Here is a 19,908-nt window from a genome sequence, read left to right on the forward strand (position 1 = left end):
GGTCCCAAGCTGGTAAATATTGCCTCCAGCTTGGCAGATTTTGCACCTTTAATCAGTCAATAACCCTTCTGTCTCCATCTAATTTTTGAATGAGACACTTAGTTTTCTATTGAAGCTCTGTTATCCAAGCTGTCATGCCATCAGAAACGGAGCTATATTTCATCTGGGTATGTTAGAAATCTTTGGTGATGTAGCCAAAAGCTGACTGTCCACACTCTCCCACTAGTAATACCTTTCTTTTGTTGAAGATAATAAATTAGGAGTTGTCAGTGGGATGTCTTTTTGCTCAGTGAAAGGTTAAGATTGTGACATCAATTTGGGGGGGCTTTGTTATTCATAATACACAAGTTCAATATGCATGCATAATCTGAGTGTTCAAATCTTACTTGTTTTACCTGTGCTGGTCATTGACCGTAATAAAGAATTGTCTTGTCTTGAGTGTTCAAAGTCTACTCGTAGTGGGTGTGAGGGAATTGCTGATACATAATGAAGAGCCAAGCTGGTGCCTAATCAAAATGCATTTGAAGAAGTAAGTGGCTAAGATAAAACATTAGTTTGCAAAGTAAAAAACAAAAACAAATTAGTGTGTATTTTAAATTAGGCCATCGTGCAGCTAGAGGGACAAGTTGCAATAAAGAGCTATTATGGAATAATTATTGTAGACTGTTGTCTGGGCTGCAGTGCGAAAGGTTAACAAAATGTGGATACACAGCAAAAAGGAAAGTCAAGTGGCACTACCAGTCTTAAGTAGGTATTGTTTTTTACATAACAAATTTCACTGTAGTATACATATTCAGAGCCCTGGATGGCCCAGGCTAGCCTGATCTCGTCAGATCTCAGAAGCTAAGCAGGGTCAGCCCTGGTTAGTATTTGGATGGGAGACCAGTAAGGAATACCAGGGTTGCTGTGCCGAGGAAGGCACTGGCAAACCACCTCTTTCAGTCTCTTGCCATGAAAACGCCAAAAGGGGTCGCCTTAAGTCGGCTGCGACTTGATGACACTTTATACACACACACACATATTCAGACTCTTTTGAATGGCTCTGGGTGTAGTCGTCATCTCGTCCCGTACCCCCCGCCACCAGTAACCTTGCGCAAGGAAACATTTTATGTGTCTGCCCTTTCTCATAAGAAAATTTAGTGCCATGGCTGACGAAGCACATTGCCAACTTGGGTTTCTCTGATGTTTTCACAGACACCATTCATTTTCCAGTTGGATTTGAAGATTTGAACTAGCCTTTCAATGCTGAGGTGGTTCTAATTAATCAGAAATCGTTTAAAAATTAATTAATGAGACAGCATTTTTTTTAATGTTAAAGACAAAAATTTACCAATGGGTGGCAGAAGAGGCATTTCTGCTTTATCTGACACAGGGAATGTCTTTTCTGAGATGATTCCTGCTGTGACACATATAAGCTCAGCTACACACAAACATTGGTTTCAAGCAGAAGAGAACCTTCCCACCTTTCCCTTTCCTGGGTAGTTCTCTTAGATCCCTGAACAGACACAGCTGGGGATCAGGGAACCTCTGTGGACCTGGATCTTCTGTTGGATAAACAGGTGGCAGCGGTAACCAGGAGCACCTTTCACCGGTTTCAAGTGATGAGGCAGTTGCGGCCTATCCTGGGTGAAAAAGCGCTTGCCACCGTAGTGCCAGACTCCTGCGTTTTATGCTGGGAAGGGGGAAAATGCGGAGTTGCTTTTAAGTAGATCCTGAAAAGCAAAGTAAGCTTGGAAGTAAGTCCTGCTTCAGAAGATAATTTCAGAGGGCGTTGGTGGGCAATAGAACAGCTAGCTTTGGATCCAGTGTCATCTTAGACCCAACAAGATTTTCGGGATAGAAGCTTTCAAGAGTCAAAGCTCCCTTAGTTAGATCATGATGCTTTGACTCTCAGAAGCTTATACCCCAAAAATCTTATTGGTCTCAAAGGTGCTACTGGACACTCTTCAGAAGTTTTCGGCACCACTGTCTATGAGGCCTCACATCCCCCACCTTCCCTTCGAGATAAACCTTTCAAGAAACAGACGGGTCTCAGGCTTTTGCTTAGCCCTGAGGAACTACGAAAGGATTTTAATAAACACATATCAGTAAACTGGACAGTTATCTGCGCATTAACATGATTAAATGTAATGAAGCCAGGGTGGTATAGTGGTTAAGAGTGCTGGAGACCCAGGTTTGAATCCCAACTCATGCCATGGAAGCTTGCTGGGTGATCTTGGGCCAGCCACACTCTCTCCACCTAACCTACCTTGCAGGGTTGTTGTGAGGATAAAATGGAGGAGGAGAGAATGATGTAAGCCGCTTGGATCCCCATTGGGGAGAAAGGTGGGGTATAAATAAATAAATAAATATTCCTTCTGTATTTTGATGTTAGGTTATGTCGAAGAGCCTTGTCTGGTACCTTGTCCATTTGACTGCAAATTAAGCGACTGGTCTGCATGGGCCCCCTGCAGTACTACTTGTGGGACAGGAGTGAGAATTCGATCCAGATGGCTGAAGGAAAAACCTTACAATGGAGGGCGTCCTTGTCCAAAACTGGATCCTAAGAATCAGGTGAGGTGTATGACAGAAACAGTTACCCCAGAGTGTTGGTTGATTTCAGGGGATTCTACAGAAATGGGGAAGATTTCTTCCTTCAAGTAAATCTACAGTGCTATCCTAAACAGAGTTGCACTGTTCTAAACCCATTGATTTCAGTGGATTCAGAAGGGTGTAACTCTGTTTAGGACTGTGCTGTTGTCTTTGCACCAGGCCATACTTTCCCCCTGAACTGTCAAAGCATATATTGATATGGCTTATTTTTACACTGAAGGAAAGCAGTCTCTGAAATATTCTGGTATCTTAAGGCACCGTGGGTTAATGTTTATATCATGTTTGGCAGAAGCACACATAACTCATTTGAGTCAGTGGAATTAGCAAGACTATTCTGGAGCAAGTGATTTGTGAATAATGATATCTAAAACAATCCGTGAAGATCGAGTTTTCAAACTGCCCTACATGATTTTTCTCCCCTAATTCAATTTCACTCTGTTTTAATAAGTTTCTATCTGACAATTACAAGGTAATTTTCAAGTATGTATTCTATTAGGAAAGGACACAGATATAAACAGGAATATTTCAGATAGGAAATTAGGAGTAAAATATTTTACACTTAATGTTCTAATTTAATATAATGAAAGCAATTTGGCCGTTAATACAGACAAGAGAATATATGGGTTCAAAACAGGTTTAAATGTTCTAAAGCTTTTAAAGTCCATTGAAACATTCCCCTTCATGTCAGTTAATTCTAAAAGGAAACTTTGCTTTGTTTCATAATCTATATATAACATTATCTTTTCCAGGAAGGTCCTTAGCAAACCTTTAATTGGCAGGCTACCTTGACTGCTGAAAGCTAAAATTCCTATCCAGTAATATGAAAAAGTAGATTAAGTGTTCAGTTTTTGCCTCTAACCCATGACCATTTTTGCCCAAGATGAAGTAAATTAACTGTGATCCAGCTGATACCTTTATTTCTCACTGGACCTTGGCAGGTAGGTTGTATAAATGATTCATTGCAGGAGGAAGAATCAAGCTTGTTTGCCTTTCTGCCTATCATCTGTTGAGCCTCTGGCCTTTGGCCACACAGTCTGTCCATCCATTATGAAAGAGGGGTACAGAGGCAAAGACATTTACAGATTAAGATGAGAAGGTCTTCGTGTTTTAGGAAGGACAAGCAGACTTGAGGCTCACTCCTGCGCACAATTTAAAAAGCAGTTAGGTATGACTAGAAACCATTGAATGATGACTATCTAGCCAGGCCAGAAGGAATGACTAGCTGTACCGTATATACTCGCGTATAAGCCGAGTTTTTCAGCCCAAAAAAAGGGCTGAAAAAAGCCAACTCGGCTTATACGCGGGTCAATACGGTAGGCGAGGGGAGGAGGGAGGAGGGAAACTTACCACTGCCGCCATCCTTCGCCGCCGGCCCGCTCGCCTTCCCGCGGCCTGGGAGTGGCCAGCGGGGCCTGCCTGGGAGCAGGCAGGCCTCGCCGCCGCCCCCCCTGCCACCGGCCCGCTCGCCTGGGAGCAGCCTAGGAGCAGCCAGTGGGGCCTGCCTGGGAGCAGGCAGGCCTCGCCGCCGCCCCCGCCGCCCCCCCCCGCTGGCCCGCTCGCCTGGGAGCGGCCTGGGAGCGGCAAGCGGGGCCTGCCTGGGAGGCTGCCGGGCCCGTGCTGCTTTCCGCCGCCCGGAGCGGCCTGGGGGCGGCCTCCTGCAGCTGCAGGAAAGCCGCCCCCACCGGGCCCGCGCCTCTTTTCGCCGCCAGGAGCCGGTCAGGTAAGCCTGCGGGGGGGGGAGGAGTTATAAGCCGACCCTCGGCTTATACACGGGTGCCTAATTTTTCCCCATTTTGGGAGAGAAATTAGACACCTCGGCTTATACGCGGGTCGGCTTATACACGGGTATATACGGTAATCCTTTAGTCGAAATTCTGGATCCAGATCCAGCTTGCTGACCCTGTAGCAAGAGACTGCCGCCTGCATTTCAGCTTTTTATTTATTTATTTATTTATTTATTTATTTGTATTTTGGATTTATATCATGCCGCTCCCCCTCTACCGTAGGGCTCAGGGTGGGTAACAACTAATCAAATGCATTTAAAAACAGAAACGATTAAAATAGATTAAAATTCACAAAATACAGATAAGATAGCACCCTAAATTCCCAGCAGAGCAGACAACAAACCCTCCACAAAGTAAGGGAGGAGGGCAGCTGAGGGGAGCATACGGAAGAGGGGGACTCTGCCCGGTGACCGGTGGATGGACATCTGAGGTAACTTTACCCTGTTTGATTTACAATATGCTTTTAGAAATTGGATTCAAATCAGCCTTTTTCGCAACCTTTCTTTTTTCAGTATCTAAGGTCAGACAATGTTTTGAATTTTTTTTATTGTTTTTGACACATTAAAATACATAAGCAGTAGTGTAATAAAAACAGAGCCTGAGGAAAGATGATGGAGCAATTCTCAGTAAGATAAATGATACCCATAACTCAAATGCTTTCCTTCATGGTTCTGGAATATCACCAGGCAGGTAAAATGAAATCCCACTGTAAGTAATACACAACTGATAAGCACTTGAAAGGTGAGCAGTATAATCTACCAAAATGTAGTGTAATATTTATGTGAAAATTCCAACGCATTGATTTTGTTTGTTTGCTGATTTCAATGTCTGTTTGTCAACTCTTTTGAGATAAAAATTAATTGATATAGTGGTTAAGTTTCCTAGGAACTATGAAGCTTAGGAACAGTATCTTCAGTGAGGCCAGTATAAGATCCATTACAATTTTCCTGGTGTTTTAGAGTCAGGCCAGTAGATAGAAAATTCTCACATTTTTTCAGAATCACATTAGATTCTATTGCTTCTTGAATCATAGCAAGGAGAGAATATTGAGAACTGGCTGTTGCGAATTTAAATGATACTGATATCCCTATCTCCTTTAGAAAGTGGAAGAGGCTTACATGGGGTCCTTAGTAGTCCCTCTCAAGGCAGTGATCATGCCTGTATCTCTCTAGCTTCTCCATAGCATAGTACTTCCAGAGCATAAATATTGACCCAACACATGCTGTACTACAGTGATACTTGCTATGAATGGGGGCTCTCTGGTTTTAAAATAATACAATTTGTTATGTCGCGTGGGTCAGGAGATGGAGTTCCAACAGCGAACGCTTTATTGAGAACAAGCAGAACAGAATTGGAGGACTCTGGTCAGACCTCCTGCTTATATGCCCGCTTGGCCGGCCGCGGCCACTCTCCCCAAGCACGTGATTGGGCTGTTGGATCCCAGTAGACAATAGGAACATACAACTCAGGAGCCTGCGGAAATCCAAGCTCTACGCGCGCTTGGTTTCCTGTGCTACATACATAACACAATTTATGGGTACTCAGATCCTCAGCTGCACACCAGGAGGGAAGTGGCGGGTTTCGTGTGATGCATGGCCTGGGAACGCCCAGGCATATTAGCCTTCTGCAGTGGGAAGTTTGAACACCATTTACTCCAATTTCTGCCTTTCTTCCTGGCATGAGGCAGAGCAGGCTCCTGCAACAGCTGGCCAGATCTGAGCGAGCAGAGGTTCTGCAGAGAAAATACAGCCAATTTGGCTGTCCTTTCCCTGCTGTTCCCACCGAGCACTTAGCTGACCTGTAGCGCCGTGAGCTTCAAACATCAACTAAACCCCAAGCGCAAAAGCAAGTAGAAAACCGAGCACTAGTAGAGAATGAAACGACTCCAACTCATGCAATGCTAGAGCTCAACCTGAAAGAAACTTACAACGTAGGGAAGTATTATTATTTTTTAACACCCAGCTTTATTTCTTTGCACTCCATAATATGATTTGCTTTTTAGACCTTTGCTGTTCCTTGGAGAAGTCCTGAATTCTCTCCAATATAGAATATGTAGGACTTAACAATGACTGAGTGCTTAGAAGTGTATCCCAGTTCCCTTACTGATGAGCGTGTCCAGAGGAGAGGTCTGGAATCTATGCCCTATGAGGAGAGACTTAAAGAGCTGGGTTGGTTTAGTCTGGAGAAGATAAGGTTAAGGGGTGACATGATAACCATGTTTAAATATTTGAAGGGATGCTGTGTTAATGAGGAAACTAGCTTGTTCTCTGTTGCTTCAGAGACTAGGACACGGAGTAATGGATTTAAACTAAGAGAAAAATGATTCCACCTAAACATTAGGAAGAACTTTCTGACGGTGAGGGCTGTTTGACGGTGGAATGTGCGGTTGCCTCGGAGGGTGGTGGAGTCCCCATCTCTGGAGGTCTTTAAGCAGAGGTTGGATGGCCAGCTGTCGGGTGTGCTTTGATTGTGGGATCCTGCATGGCAGGGGGTTGGACTGGATGGCCCTTGTGGTCTCTTCCAACCTTGTGTGATTTTGTGATTTTGAGAAGATTTCAAGATTATGCTGCTGTGCCAAAGACACCTGGTTCTACTGTATACATTCAGCATCCTCACACAGTTGAGAAATGTGCTTTCCTCTTTGCCTTCTTTGCAGCTAACATATTGGCTGACCTGGACCTCCTCATGAATGCTCAGTTGTGAGGAGATTGGTTTACCTAACACATACACCTCAGAATGAAGGCAAGGTTGTAGGAGAGCACGTAAAGCAGACCACTGTACAATCAGATGCTCATGAGAACATGGTTCATGCAAAATGTTACCTGCACGCCCCGTGGCGCAGAGTGTTAAGCTGCAGTACTGCAGTCAAAAGCTCTGCTCACGACCTGAGTTCGATCCCTCTGGAAGTCGGTTTCAGGTAGCTGGCTCAAGGTTGACTCAGCCTTCCATCTTCTGAGGTCGGTGAATGAGTACCCAGCTTGCTGGGGGTAAAGGGAAGATGACTGGGGAAGGCACTGGCAAACCACCCCGTAAACAAAGTCTGCCTTGGAAACGCCGGGATGTGACGTCACCCCATGGGTCAGGAATGACCCGGTGCTTGCACAGGGGACCTTTACCTTACTTACAGTGGAAGGGTAAGAGGATGAATTGTCTCCACCACAATACAAAGATAGTTCCAGCCTGGGTGACTGTATGTGTGCTGGGACTAGCCTATTTAAACGATGGCTTTTTAGAATTAATCATGCCCTCCCAAAATTGTTTGCTGCAATTATACCTTGATCTTTAAATTTGTAGCTGTAGAAAAGAGGTTAAAAAATCTTGAGAACCCTGTGGAGGTATCTTCCTATATGAACTGGATTTGTTTCCCCACTCCTACACATGAAGCTAATTGGGTGACCTTGGGCTAGTCACACTCTCTCAGCCCCACCTACCTCACAGGGTGTCTGTTTTGGGGAAGGGAAGGTGCTTGTGAGCCGGTTTGATTCTTCCTTAAGTGGTAGAGAAAGTTGGCATATAAAAACCAACTCTTCTTCTTCAATATCGATCGATGAACAATGCAAAATCTTTATTTTATAAGAATAAGATATTCTGCCCAAATCCTTTAAATATATCACATCACAAAGGATCATAACTAAAATTATCCAGAAGTTAAGATCGTCTGCCATATTCAGTATTATCAGTATTAAAAGCCTGTATCGTAAAAGTGTGGTTACTAAGCAGTACATCTGGGGGGAAATCCATATATATTATATATGTTTTCTATTGGGATGCAATAGTATGGAAAGCTGTCCCTAAGAATTTAACATGTAGCTTTCCACAATGGAAGATTAAATATAAGCTATAGGACTATATTGCTTGGGTGTTCTTTCCTGTGCTACTTAAATCATTAAGAATTTGTATCTTTTAAACACGTGTATTCTCTGGAGTTATTGATTACTCTAAAACATATGCTTGCTACAAATAAACAGGAGTCTTGTGGCACTTTAAAGACTAACAGAACTTTATTCTACCATAAGCTTTCATGGGTTTGTTCAAATGCGCACAGTGGATATTCACTATGCATTTTTTTTTGGGGGGGGGGAATAAACGAACAGGATCAAAGTGCCACGAAATGCAAGGATTACAAGGTGTAATGTAATTTACATACTGTTCAAATCTAATCAAGAAAAACGTGGGTCATTTATGCATGGGAGGTTTTGCCTTGGATTTGCCACTCTCTAGATGCACATTTTTCCCATCTGAATTCTCAAAACTCAACAATAAGCCCCCCCATGCAGAGTTTTGAGAATTCAGATGGGGAAAATTTGCATCTAGAGAACAGCAAATCCAAGGCAAAACCGCCCATGCATAAGTGGCCACAGACACCATTCACAAGTTATGCTAAGCTAACACCTGTAATGGATGTGGCATACCAAGTTTGGCTAAGATAGTTAACAGAGAAGAAAATGCGCAAAAACCAGAGGTTACAAGGCGTTTATCTAATAACTTGTGGCTACTCCAAAATTTTTCAAAATAGTAGTAACAACAAAGGTTCAAATAAATTGCAAAACATATATTGTGTGTGTGTAAAGTGCCGTCAAGTCACAGCCGACTTATGGCAACCCCTTTTTTGGGTTTTCATGGCAAGAGACTAACAGAGGTGGTTTGCCAATGCCTTCCTCTGGTATTCCTTGGTGGTCGCCCATCCAAATACTAACCAGGGCTGACCCTGCTTAGCTTCTGAGATCTGATCAGATCAGGTTAACCTAGGCCATCCAGGTCAGGGCAAACCATATATTACAGTACACAAATAATGAGCAAACACAAAAAGCAAAAGTGTTGATAATATAACAGAACCACAACATTGACACATCTGCCAGCTAGTATCCCATTTCGATATCCTTATTCAAACTGTAACCTTGAAATGCAACAACAAACAGAAGTATAACTAATACAGATATCACACAACAATTACATATAACTTGTTTACAACAGGTTACATGGATAGTTAACACCTATAATGATAGTTCACTATAAGATAGTTAACACCTATAATGAATAAGAAATCCTACATCTTTGTTTGGGGTAGTGTGAACACTCTTAATCAAATCCAGTTTTGCAGTGTCATTTTGGAGCTTCTTTAGTTGAAGAACAGCGAGTTTCTATTTAGAAACTGAGCATCCAGGGAAACTGGAGTGTTTTCCCATTGGGTTCTGAATATTTCTCCTGTGGCCAGGTGACAAAAATGTCATTGATAAATCTCAAATACAGGAAAGGTGTTAGTGGGAAGGAGCTGAGGAAGCACTGCTCTAAATCAGCCACGAATGTGATTTGCATACTGTGGGGCTATGTGGATACCCATGGCTGGTATGGGAAGGAAGTTCTCAAGAGATTTCACCAGCATGCACTCAGTCATCAAGCTGAGTCTGGACCAATCCATGCAACAGGTCCATTTTCTGGACACCACAATGCAAACTACATGGTGGACTAACAAACACCACCATATGCCCAAAACCCATTGATTGCTACACTTTTCTACATGCTTTCAGCTACCACCCTGAGCATACCACACAATCCATAAACTCCTCTTTACTTTTTCTATACAGCTATCCCTGGATTGTGTATGTTCAGGCTGGTAGCTGAAAGTATGTAGAAAAGAGACAGTGTGGTGTAGTGATTAAGAGCACTGGTTTGGAGCGGTGGACTCTGATCAGGAGAACCGGGTTTGATTCCCCACTCCTCCACGTGAGCGGCAGAGGTTAATCTGGTGAACTGGATTTGTTTCCCCACTCCTACACATGAAGCCAGCTGGGTGACTTTGGGCTAGTCATACTCTCAGCCCCACCTCCCTCACAGAGTGTCTATTGTGGGGAGGGGAAGGGAAGCTGATGGTCATCCGGTTTGAGTCTTCCTTAAGTGGTGGCGAAAATCAGCATATAAAAACCAACTCTTCTCCTTCTTCCCTCTGAAATTATCATGCCTGATATGAGGTTTCTTGATGAATAAAAATATATGTGAATTGTGTATATGGTTATTCTTGTATTCTTCTTTTTTACTGCTAGTTTTACATCTGTGTTAAGGGGATTGTCATTGCATTTTAGACACTTGTGGGAGGCAGAAAACCAGACTTTTGTAGTTGTTTTGCCAGTTACCCTCTCTACAACCACACTGAACTTGTTTTCTGCAGTGACATTTCCTACTATTTCCTGTGAATGTGCTACAATTAGTACCCTAATATTTCTTCGTCATTCTTGAGAATAACACATGCCTTGTCAAATTCCCACCCTGTTAATAAAACATATTTTTTACAAAACTGACCATCAAATTTAAACACAAAGGTTAATATGTGACACAGCTGTAGCTGAAATCAACTGACTACTGAGAAAAAACATTAGCGGTGGCTTCAACTTGCAAAGTCCTACGCCATTTAGCCAACGTACTCCCAACAGTCAGACAGATCTAATATAGCCAGTCCCATACCTGCAGTTCATACATGCATGATGTTACAAGCTGACTAGGTTTCTAGTGGTCCACCTAACAGTACTGGTATCTTGTCATTGCCCACGCCACTTGTTTCCTTTTGCTGCTGCACCAATTTCTCTTCCGGAAGCAACCTAAGCAAAGTCACTGCAGGAACTTTGCTCAGGAAACATAAAGATTTTTTTTCCTTTGCAGATATACAGTTATTTTAAATTGTCACTAGTGTTATCCTGCAACTCATTCCCAGGTGACATTGATATATGGATATCCGGTATTCACTGTTTTGTAATGTTCCAAGTAATAGAATGCTTCAGAAGAGAAGCTTAAACTTCTGCTTACCTTGATAGTGGCATTAGAAGATATAAATTCAGAGAGCTCTGTGATTCTGATGCCAGGTTCTTATATTTATGGAATTCAGTGCCTCAAAATGTAACAATGGTCACAAAGGTAGCTGTTGGATCTATTGTAGGTTATTAGCCATGATAGCCAAATGCAATCGATGTCCAAATGCAATTGATGTAGCCCTGAACTCAGGACCCCTGCATGTGTTCAGTAGCATGCTTCAAGGGCCCCACCCCACACCTTCATGTGATCATAGGCTCATAAACATGGTATCTATGCCCAAAGGAGGAAGTTTACACGCATGGACCATCTCTCCATGATTGAGAACATCAGTATTTCCTATCACAGGGATGTTGTCTATACATGTACATGTCCTCCACGTGTAGATACAAAGCTGAGGAGGTGGCAGTTATGGGGAGGCAAGGGTCGAGACCAGCACAGTCATTCCTGTGTCCCTTCCATGCACATTGACTGAATGCATGAAGGGGTGATGTATAGAGAACTAGTGTGCTTCCAAATTGCAGTTACACTCAGATCAATAATGGATGAAGGCTGTTGCCTGGTCCCCTTCTTTGTAGGGTTGACTGAGAGAACTGGTCTGCCACTACCAGAAAAGGATCCCGGGTTATTTTTGCTTTTTATTAAAATATTTTATCACCCACTTTTCCTTTCTTTTTCTTTCGAAGTTGCTTACAAAAGGGACCCTACATGGACCCTTGGTCTGATCCAGGGGAGCTCTTTTTATGCTCCTTCCTAAACTTAATTTTTTTTCAACATATAACCATTATGATTGTTTAAGAGTATATTACTATGATTTACTGTGTATGTTTTGGTTAGGGCTGTTGATTCGGTTCGAGACGAACCGAAAAACAGCCAATTTCCCCTGATTCGGCTGTTTTTCAGTTTGGATGAACCGAACTCAAAAAAGGCTGGAAACGGGGGAGCCGAATTTGCCGAATTCGGGGGTTCGGCGAATACATTCGGCAGATTCGCCCCCCCGCGCCTTCATGGGGCTTCCATGAAGGCGTGGGGAGGGGGCCCTTTAAACAGGTCTGCGCCTCCCAGCTGGGAGGCGCAGATCTGTTTAAAGGGCCCCTCGCGCAGAGAACGCAGAGGGGCTTGACAACCCCCCGCCAGCCCTGCCGGGAGTCCCGGGACAACCCCCCGCCAGCCCCCCGCCTGCATTCCCAGGAGTCCCGGGAGGGGGGAGGGGGTCTGGAAACCCTCTGCGCAGACAGCACGGGAAAGAATGAAGTCAAAGCCCTGAAATGAGGAGGTGGAGGAGAAGGAGAAGAAGAAGAGTTGGTTTTTATATGCCGACTTTCTCTGCCACTTAAGAAAGAATCAAACCGGCTTACAATCTCCTTCCCTTCCCCTCCCCACAACAGGCACCCTATGAGGTAGGTGAGGATGAGAGAGCCCTAACAGAGCTGTAACTTGCCCAAGGTCACCCAGCTGGCTTCGTGTGAAGGAGCGGGGAAACCAACCTGGTTCAACAGATCAGCGTCCGCCGCTCATGTGGAGGAGTGTCCACCTCTCCAAACCACCACTCTTAACCACTACACCATGCTGGTGTCAATTGACTATCTGAGGAGATTCCAAAATCTCTGCTTAATGCTGGGAGAAAATCAGTCTTTCAAGGAAATATTAAAGGAGATGATTACTCACAACAACCAATTTTTATTTATTTGGTTTGAGTTCATAATAGTCCACCTTTCTTACTGAGGCTCAAGGTGGATTACATAAGTTAAGTCAGATACAGTCAACAGGATGGGACATCCAATCACTATACAGTAAGATCTGGATTGTAGAAATGTGACACAGCTGAAACAATGCATAAGCATTAACATGTCATGTTAAGCAATGCAGAAATTGCATTGTGGGTTCATAATTACAGTAATAGACAAGTCTGTACTATACCCAGTAATATAGTATGCAGTCCCTGTAACTCTACCAAAGCATTTTTCTGAACTATTGCATTGAACACATGAACACATAGCAACATGAACACATGAAGCTGCCTTACACTGAATCAGACCCTTGGTCTATCAAAGTCAGTATTGTCTACTCAGGCCAGCAGCTCTCCAGGGTCTCAGGCAGAATTCTTTCACATCACCTACTTGCCTAGATCCTTTAACAGAAGATGCCGAGGATTGAACCTGGGACCTTCTGCTTGCCAACCAGATGCTCTACCACTGAGCCACAGCCCCTCCCCAAGGTGATAGTAATTAAGTTCTGCATAGTTTACAGAAAGCCAGAAGAGTGGGAGCCTTCCTGAGGTCATAAAGCGGACTATTCCACAAGGTGGAGCCTTGTGGAATGCATGACAGAGAATGCATGTCTATGGGCAGTTCTTTATTTTGCCTGTTTGCATGGTAGCACCTGCAGAAAGCCCTGCCAAAGGCAAAGTTGTTGTGATGGAGCATGGGGGAGAGGCTGTCCTGCTGATATGAGGGACCAAGGCCATGAAGGGCTTTGCATGTGACAGCTAATACCTTGAATTGAGCCCAATAACTAATGGGCAGCCAATAGAGTAACTTGTAGAATGGGAGTGATATGCGTTCTCCACCTACCTCCTGATAATAACCAAGCTGCAGTGTTCTACACCAACTGGAGTCTCTAAGTTGACCCTGAGAGACCTGTGAGGGGTGCATTACAGTAGTTTAGGATCGATGCTACTGGGGCAAAGATTCAGGTAGCCAGAAAGGCCATGTCAAAGTAGGGGTCTCCAAGCTACACAGAGTTGGAAGAAGGTGTATTTTTGCAACTGCATTAACTTGCTTCTGCAGCAGTAATGTTGGTGTGAAGAACGAAATCATACTGTTTTATGAAAAGTCACTTGCCTGTCCTGAAAGACAGGAAAAATGTCATGCCGCCCCAAGCATATTGTGGGCAGTTGTACCCCACAGCCCCCACAGGCTAAAAATTAGCCTGAGAGAGAGGCAGGTGAGTTAATTCTTAAACCTGAAACCAGATGCTTTGGATTTTCCTAATGGTTCTGTGCTGCGATATTATAGTTTACATTCCATCTATTGCCTGAAGACTTATTTTCAATTTTCCTTGTATGTACAATACAACTAAATAAAATATTATTGAGTCCCTGCCACTTGTCTTCCCTTCCATGTCCTCCACAATTAGAGCTGTTGTGGAAACATGGACTTTCCCCAGTAAACGTGTTTGCTTTCAAGTTCTAAGAAATCTCAGACTCGCAATGTCACTCATGCCGTGCATAGCTATCTTCCCTAAAGATATTAGAGCATAATTTTACTCCTGCTGCTTGGCAGAAGCTAGAGTGCGTGGTTTGGAAACAGGAGGGGGGGCAGGTAGCGAACAGCCAGCTGAAGGCTTTGCTAAAATGCTGCTATAACTGACACATTTAAGAGAGTCTGTGGGAAGCCTGAAATCCACTGATAGACCTGCACGGTGCAATCATCTTTCCACAAGTCCAGCATCGTTTTTACAATCATCCCTTCATGCACAAACTCCATGCCTCTTAAGCAGCTCATGAAGGGTCAGAATGGTTGGTGCGTAGAGCATTACCCTAGGAGATGGAGGCTCAGCTTTGAATCCCCAATCTGGCATGGAAGCTTGCTGGGTGACCTTGGGCTTGGACAGAGATGCTGCCTCTCAGCCTAACCTCCCTCCCAGGGATGTTGCAAGGATAAAAGGGAGGGGAGGAGAAAGTTTTAAGCCACTTTGAGTCCCCATTGGGGAGGGGGAAAGGTAAAGGTAGTCCCCTGTGGAAGCACCAGGTCGTTACTGACCCATGGGGTGATGTCACATTACGGCGTTTGCTAGGCAGACTATGTTTACAGAGTGGTTTGCCATTGCCTTCCCCAGTCATCTACACTTTACTCCTAGCAAGCTGGGTACTTATTTCACTGACCTCGGAAGGATGAAAGGCTGAGTCAACCTTGAGCCGGCTACCTGAAACCGACTTTCGTCAGTATCGAACTCAGGTCATGAGCATAGCTTTGCATGGTGTAAATATCTAAATAAATACAGTCATTTGGGTTTCTTAGAGCCCGAGGGAGTTGATGCTGTCAGGACTGCTCAGTGATAAACCTCAGAGATTTTATGACGAGTTGTGATTTCCCACATGATATGCACAGTTTATACTACCCCTCACCTTTACTGTCTGTCAGTCAAAGGTCCATGAAATGGTTTGTGTATGTATTTTTCATTCTGTGCAGTGGGCATGCATTCAGGTGGAATGCCTGTTCTTTAGGGTAGCAGAATTTTCTGAAAGAAGGCATGCCTGTGGATACTACTGAGTTTCACACATACAGTGAAGACAGTAGAATATATAATCTGAATCCTAGAAATGTTCTGAAAAGGGGCAGAGATTGATAGTAGTCCAACAGAAATAAATTTAGCAACAAATTCCCCACAGCATCATGGAGCCAGCTGTGGGATTGTCCCAAATGTTGTCCCATTGAATTCTTAATGCATAGCAGTACTGACTTTTGAAAATGGGTGTTGCTAGAACATTCTTCCTTCACTGCCATTCTCTCTGACCTGAAAGCCTTTCTCCTCCCAGTCCTCGAATTGTGTACATGTGGTGAGGGGGCTCAGTAATAGTTGCTACAGGCACGAGGGATGTGCACCAAAAATGGATTTTTTTCTGATCTGGATATACTGGAACTGACAAATATTGATATGCCTGGTTTCCCAAGTTCCAAATACTGCTATGGTATTCTCATCTGGAGGTTTGTGTGTGTTTGTGTTTCTGATTTTTTTGGCTTCATTGTTATTTATGAGGAATCTTTCCAGGGGGTTGGGGGGGGGGGTTTACAGGTACTGGCACCAAATTGCAGGGGAGCCACTGGTGCTTGTCATTGAAATAATCCCCAAAGTTCAAGTCAGTTGGATGAAGGGGTCCAATTCTATGAGCCTCTGAACAAGGTACCCCCAGTTGTCTTCCCTTGTATACTGGGGGGGGGGGAGGAAACCTGCGAAAAATATAAAACTCGAGAATCAACCCCCAAAGGAAGGCTTTTGCAAGCGATTGCTAAGCCCAACCAGTGTAAAACCTGACAATCTAACATTATGTAAAACCCAAGAATCTTAAACCATGTAAAATGCCAGAATATTGCTCTATGTAAAACTTGAGTGTCTCAATATAAAACACAAGAATCAACCCCCAAAAAACAACAACTGGGAACCAACACACCAACTCCAGCAAAGAACAAACCCTTAAAAAACAACAAAATCACTTGAAACGAACATAATCTTACCTAAAGCAGACGGGCAAGCTGATGCCAAGCCCTGGGAGGCACAGAAACACAAGACGGGGGGAGGGGGGAGGAAAATGACGGCTCTCAATATTGCTGGTTAATTCCAAATATTTCCAGGATTTTTCAGGGGGCATTTTTTGGTATCCTGAAAAATCCCAAATATATTTGGGAGACCTGATTATATCCGAAAAAAGCCAATAAGGTATTTTTTGGATATGTATTCAGCTCTGTTATGTCCCAGCGTACATTCCTAACAGGCACAGCAAAGAAGCTGCATATTCCATGGAAAATGTCTGGCGCTTCTGAGGCAGTTTTAGTCCTCCACGTTATAGTTCAGTTCAGGCTAACTGACCTTCAGGCTCAATTTTCAGTGGTAAGAAGCTTTTGCCCAGGAAATCTGTGCTCTTTATTATTATTATTTTAGTTGTATGCTGCCACAGTTTCACCTAAAAAAAGAACAAAGCAAGTCATTCCTTGGTGGAACAGCAGGCTAAAACTAAAAGGAATATAATCATGTGTGGAATGCATTGTGCGTGTGCACATGCTCGCGCACCCCATATAGGTATATATGTATGTATAATATTGCAGCATTCCAGAAAAAATGACCAGCAACCCCAGAATGGCTGCATTTTTCTTTCAGCATTTAAGGAAATTTGGCCAAATTAGAAAAGCAGCTTGAGAAGGTCAAACGGCCTGAAGGAAAAAGTTATTATCATTTCATTTCAGTCACTGAAGTTCAATTAGTTTAGAGCAATATGTTTAAGAAAGAAGCTTGGTTTCTGCCAAATCTCCAGTGGACAGTCTGCCATGTTGCAAGACTCACACAGCTTGGGTGTCATAAATCAGCCTGACAACGGCTAACACTAAGGTTGAACTTATTCTAACATCTTTGTCTGGGGAACAAAGGAGGGAGGGAGGATTGATGCCTTACTTGCCCTTTTGAAGCAAGCGTAGACCTTTCCTTTTTCCCTCTTTACTTTTCAGGAATGCACTAGGAAACTTTTAAAATCATATCCACCTCCACTGTGAATATTCATGTTGATGTGCTTGATACAATACTACCACTTACTTTTGGGACTGTGATCAGCACACTTAAGCTGATCGAAGCAGGTGTACCAATTTGTAGGCTTGTCCCATCCGTGAGGTTTAATACACATTAAAAAAAAAAATCTGAAGTAGAAACACAAAATATAGAAGAGACTCTCAGAAGGGGGACTGGGTGCATGGTCCCTGATCAATAATTTCTTATAGATTAGTTGGGTCACTTGGAGCTTTTTGTTCTGCAGGCAACTTTGGGCTCACATGGGAGAATGACAGTGAGATTTACAACCTCGCCTCCCGCTCCTTAAATAGCCATTAGGCAGACTTCAGAGAGACTGTAATCATTCAGGTCTGCCCAAGCCAAGTTCCCATCTCCCCTGACACAATGCGGGCCAAAGGGGATGGTGTGGAAGCTTATGGCTGCCATAAAACATCTTCCACATAGCTCCATGGCCCTTCACTGTCTGCAGCCGCCAGCATGAGTCACAAATATATTACCATATAAAGTCCAGAATGCCCACTCCACAGAATTATCTGTCCTTTGCAACACAATGCGTCCGATGTCGCATGTGCAGAGCTGGGGAAGGGGGCTGCTAGATGGCCTGCCTTGTGGCATGAGGTGGTTTAAGTGGAGTTTTAATTGTTTTCAGTTCTGTGTGTCATTCCACATAAGAGTGGAGCATTGCTCCTGAGTGCTTAGAATGACGTCTGCCAGAAATATGGAACAGGAGCAATGACAGCATGCTACACCTCAAGGCTGCTCAGTGGGAGGAGTGCTATAGGGACACAATTCTGAGAATCCTGATTCCCACAAAGGCCCATGGGTCTGTACAAGGTGCATGATTTGCTCATATGATGTCTGAGTTGGGTCTGAGTGGAATGAGAGGGGCCACAGGAAATCTTGAGGGCATTGCGCTTTAGTCGCTCTCAGCAGTTACGTAAGTGCCTCCATGTGTGTAAAGTGCCGTCAAGTCACAACTGACTTATGGCGACCCCTTTTTGGGGTTTTCATGGCAAGAGACTAACAGAGGTGATTTGCCAGTGTCTTCCTCTGTACAGCAACCCTGGACTTCCTTGGTGGTCTCCCATCCAAATACTAACCAGGGCTGACCCTGCTTAGCTTCTGAGATCTGATGAGATCAGGCTAGCCTGGGCCATCCACGTCAGGGCAAGTGCCTCTAGAACATGGAGATTTTTCATAAGACATATCCAGATGACTTAATCAAACTATCAGTGGTGTTTGGAAGGTTGATGTATTGTATTCTCAGGTGCATTTCATCATCGGCCCTTCGTTATGAATTTGGTGCATGTCCTTTTGCATTGTCCTTACTTGTCCCAACTTAGGCTAAACTGGATTATACTGTGTTTTAGCAAATAGTCCATGTTTTCTCAAGCAACTTTTGAGCAAAAGGTTCAGTTCCTGTTAGAGGATTCTGACCCTCAGTGTACTTTTTTGTTGCTCATTTTGTTGCTCATTTTTTGGAAGCTGCAGAGAAGAGTCCAAGGGAGGTGTTTTTAGAGATGGGTTTTATTTATGTTTTATGGTTTTATGGTCCAAGACCATGGTCTAAGAACAGGGGAAAGAGAGAGATGATTAGTATTCAGTGTGAATTAATGAAATTTGGCAGATTATGTGATGTTGGAAAATAGTGAATGTAAGTCTAGTGACTGCGACAAAAGTTTTCTGAGAAGTCCATAGAGGCAGAATTTTACTTCATGCTCTTTTACTGTAGTTGTTGTGTTGTGTGTGTGTGTGTGTGGGTGGGGGGAAGATACTGGAGAACAATTTCATTACCTGTAATAGTTACATCAAAGCAATGTTGCTGTTGAGGATTCTGTCCTGGTGCCTTTGCTAAAGTTAGCACTGAATACTGCCACCACCTAATTGTGCTTTTTATTAGTTTGTTTCCTCTGCGCTTGAAAAGTGCCATCTGTAACTATACCCTGGTGCCCCATAATGATGTGAAAATTGCATTCAGATATTATCTTTGTGTAAATAAAAAACATGCTGATTTGCTGTGGCACCCGGAATCTAACAAGCAGGCCATTCTTGGCGTTAAAGACACAAACTCAGAACCCATTGAGATGGAAATGCTGATAAGAACATAAGAACATAAGAAAGGCCCTGCTGGATCAGACCCAGGCCCATCAAGTCCAGTAGTCTGCTCACGCAGTAGCCAGCCAGGTGCCTCTAGAAAGCCCACAAACAAGACGACTGCAGCAGCACCATCCTACCTATGTTCCACAGCACCTAAGATAATAGGCATGCTCCTCTGATCCTGGAGAGAACAGGTATGCATCATGACTATAGGTATGCATGACTATAGGTATGCATCATGATGCATAAGGAACAGCAAAAAGCCATACCAGTTTTACAAGTGAGAAAGTGGCAGTATTCTCAACCATTCTGGGAGCAGGTGATCTACACATTTTGGAGAGGGGGCACAATTTTA

The 19,908-nt window shown here is 43.7% G+C and overlaps 1 protein-coding gene across 1 annotated transcript in view; it reads left to right on the forward strand.

The window, feature by feature from the left end:
• THSD7B (thrombospondin type 1 domain containing 7B) overlaps nt 1-19,908 on the forward strand; it is a 466,994-nt gene that overhangs the window by 331,194 nt on the left and 115,892 nt on the right. The window contains exon 14 of the mRNA XM_056861246.1: nt 2,375-2,553. Within this exon, the coding sequence (XP_056717224.1) occupies nt 2,375-2,553 (179 nt within the window). The remainder of the gene's footprint in view (nt 1-2,374; nt 2,554-19,908) is intronic.

This window comes from Euleptes europaea, chromosome 15 (assembly GCF_029931775.1).
Source record: "Euleptes europaea isolate rEulEur1 chromosome 15, rEulEur1.hap1, whole genome shotgun sequence".
Classification (NCBI taxonomy): Eukaryota; Metazoa; Chordata; class Lepidosauria; order Squamata; family Sphaerodactylidae; genus Euleptes; species Euleptes europaea.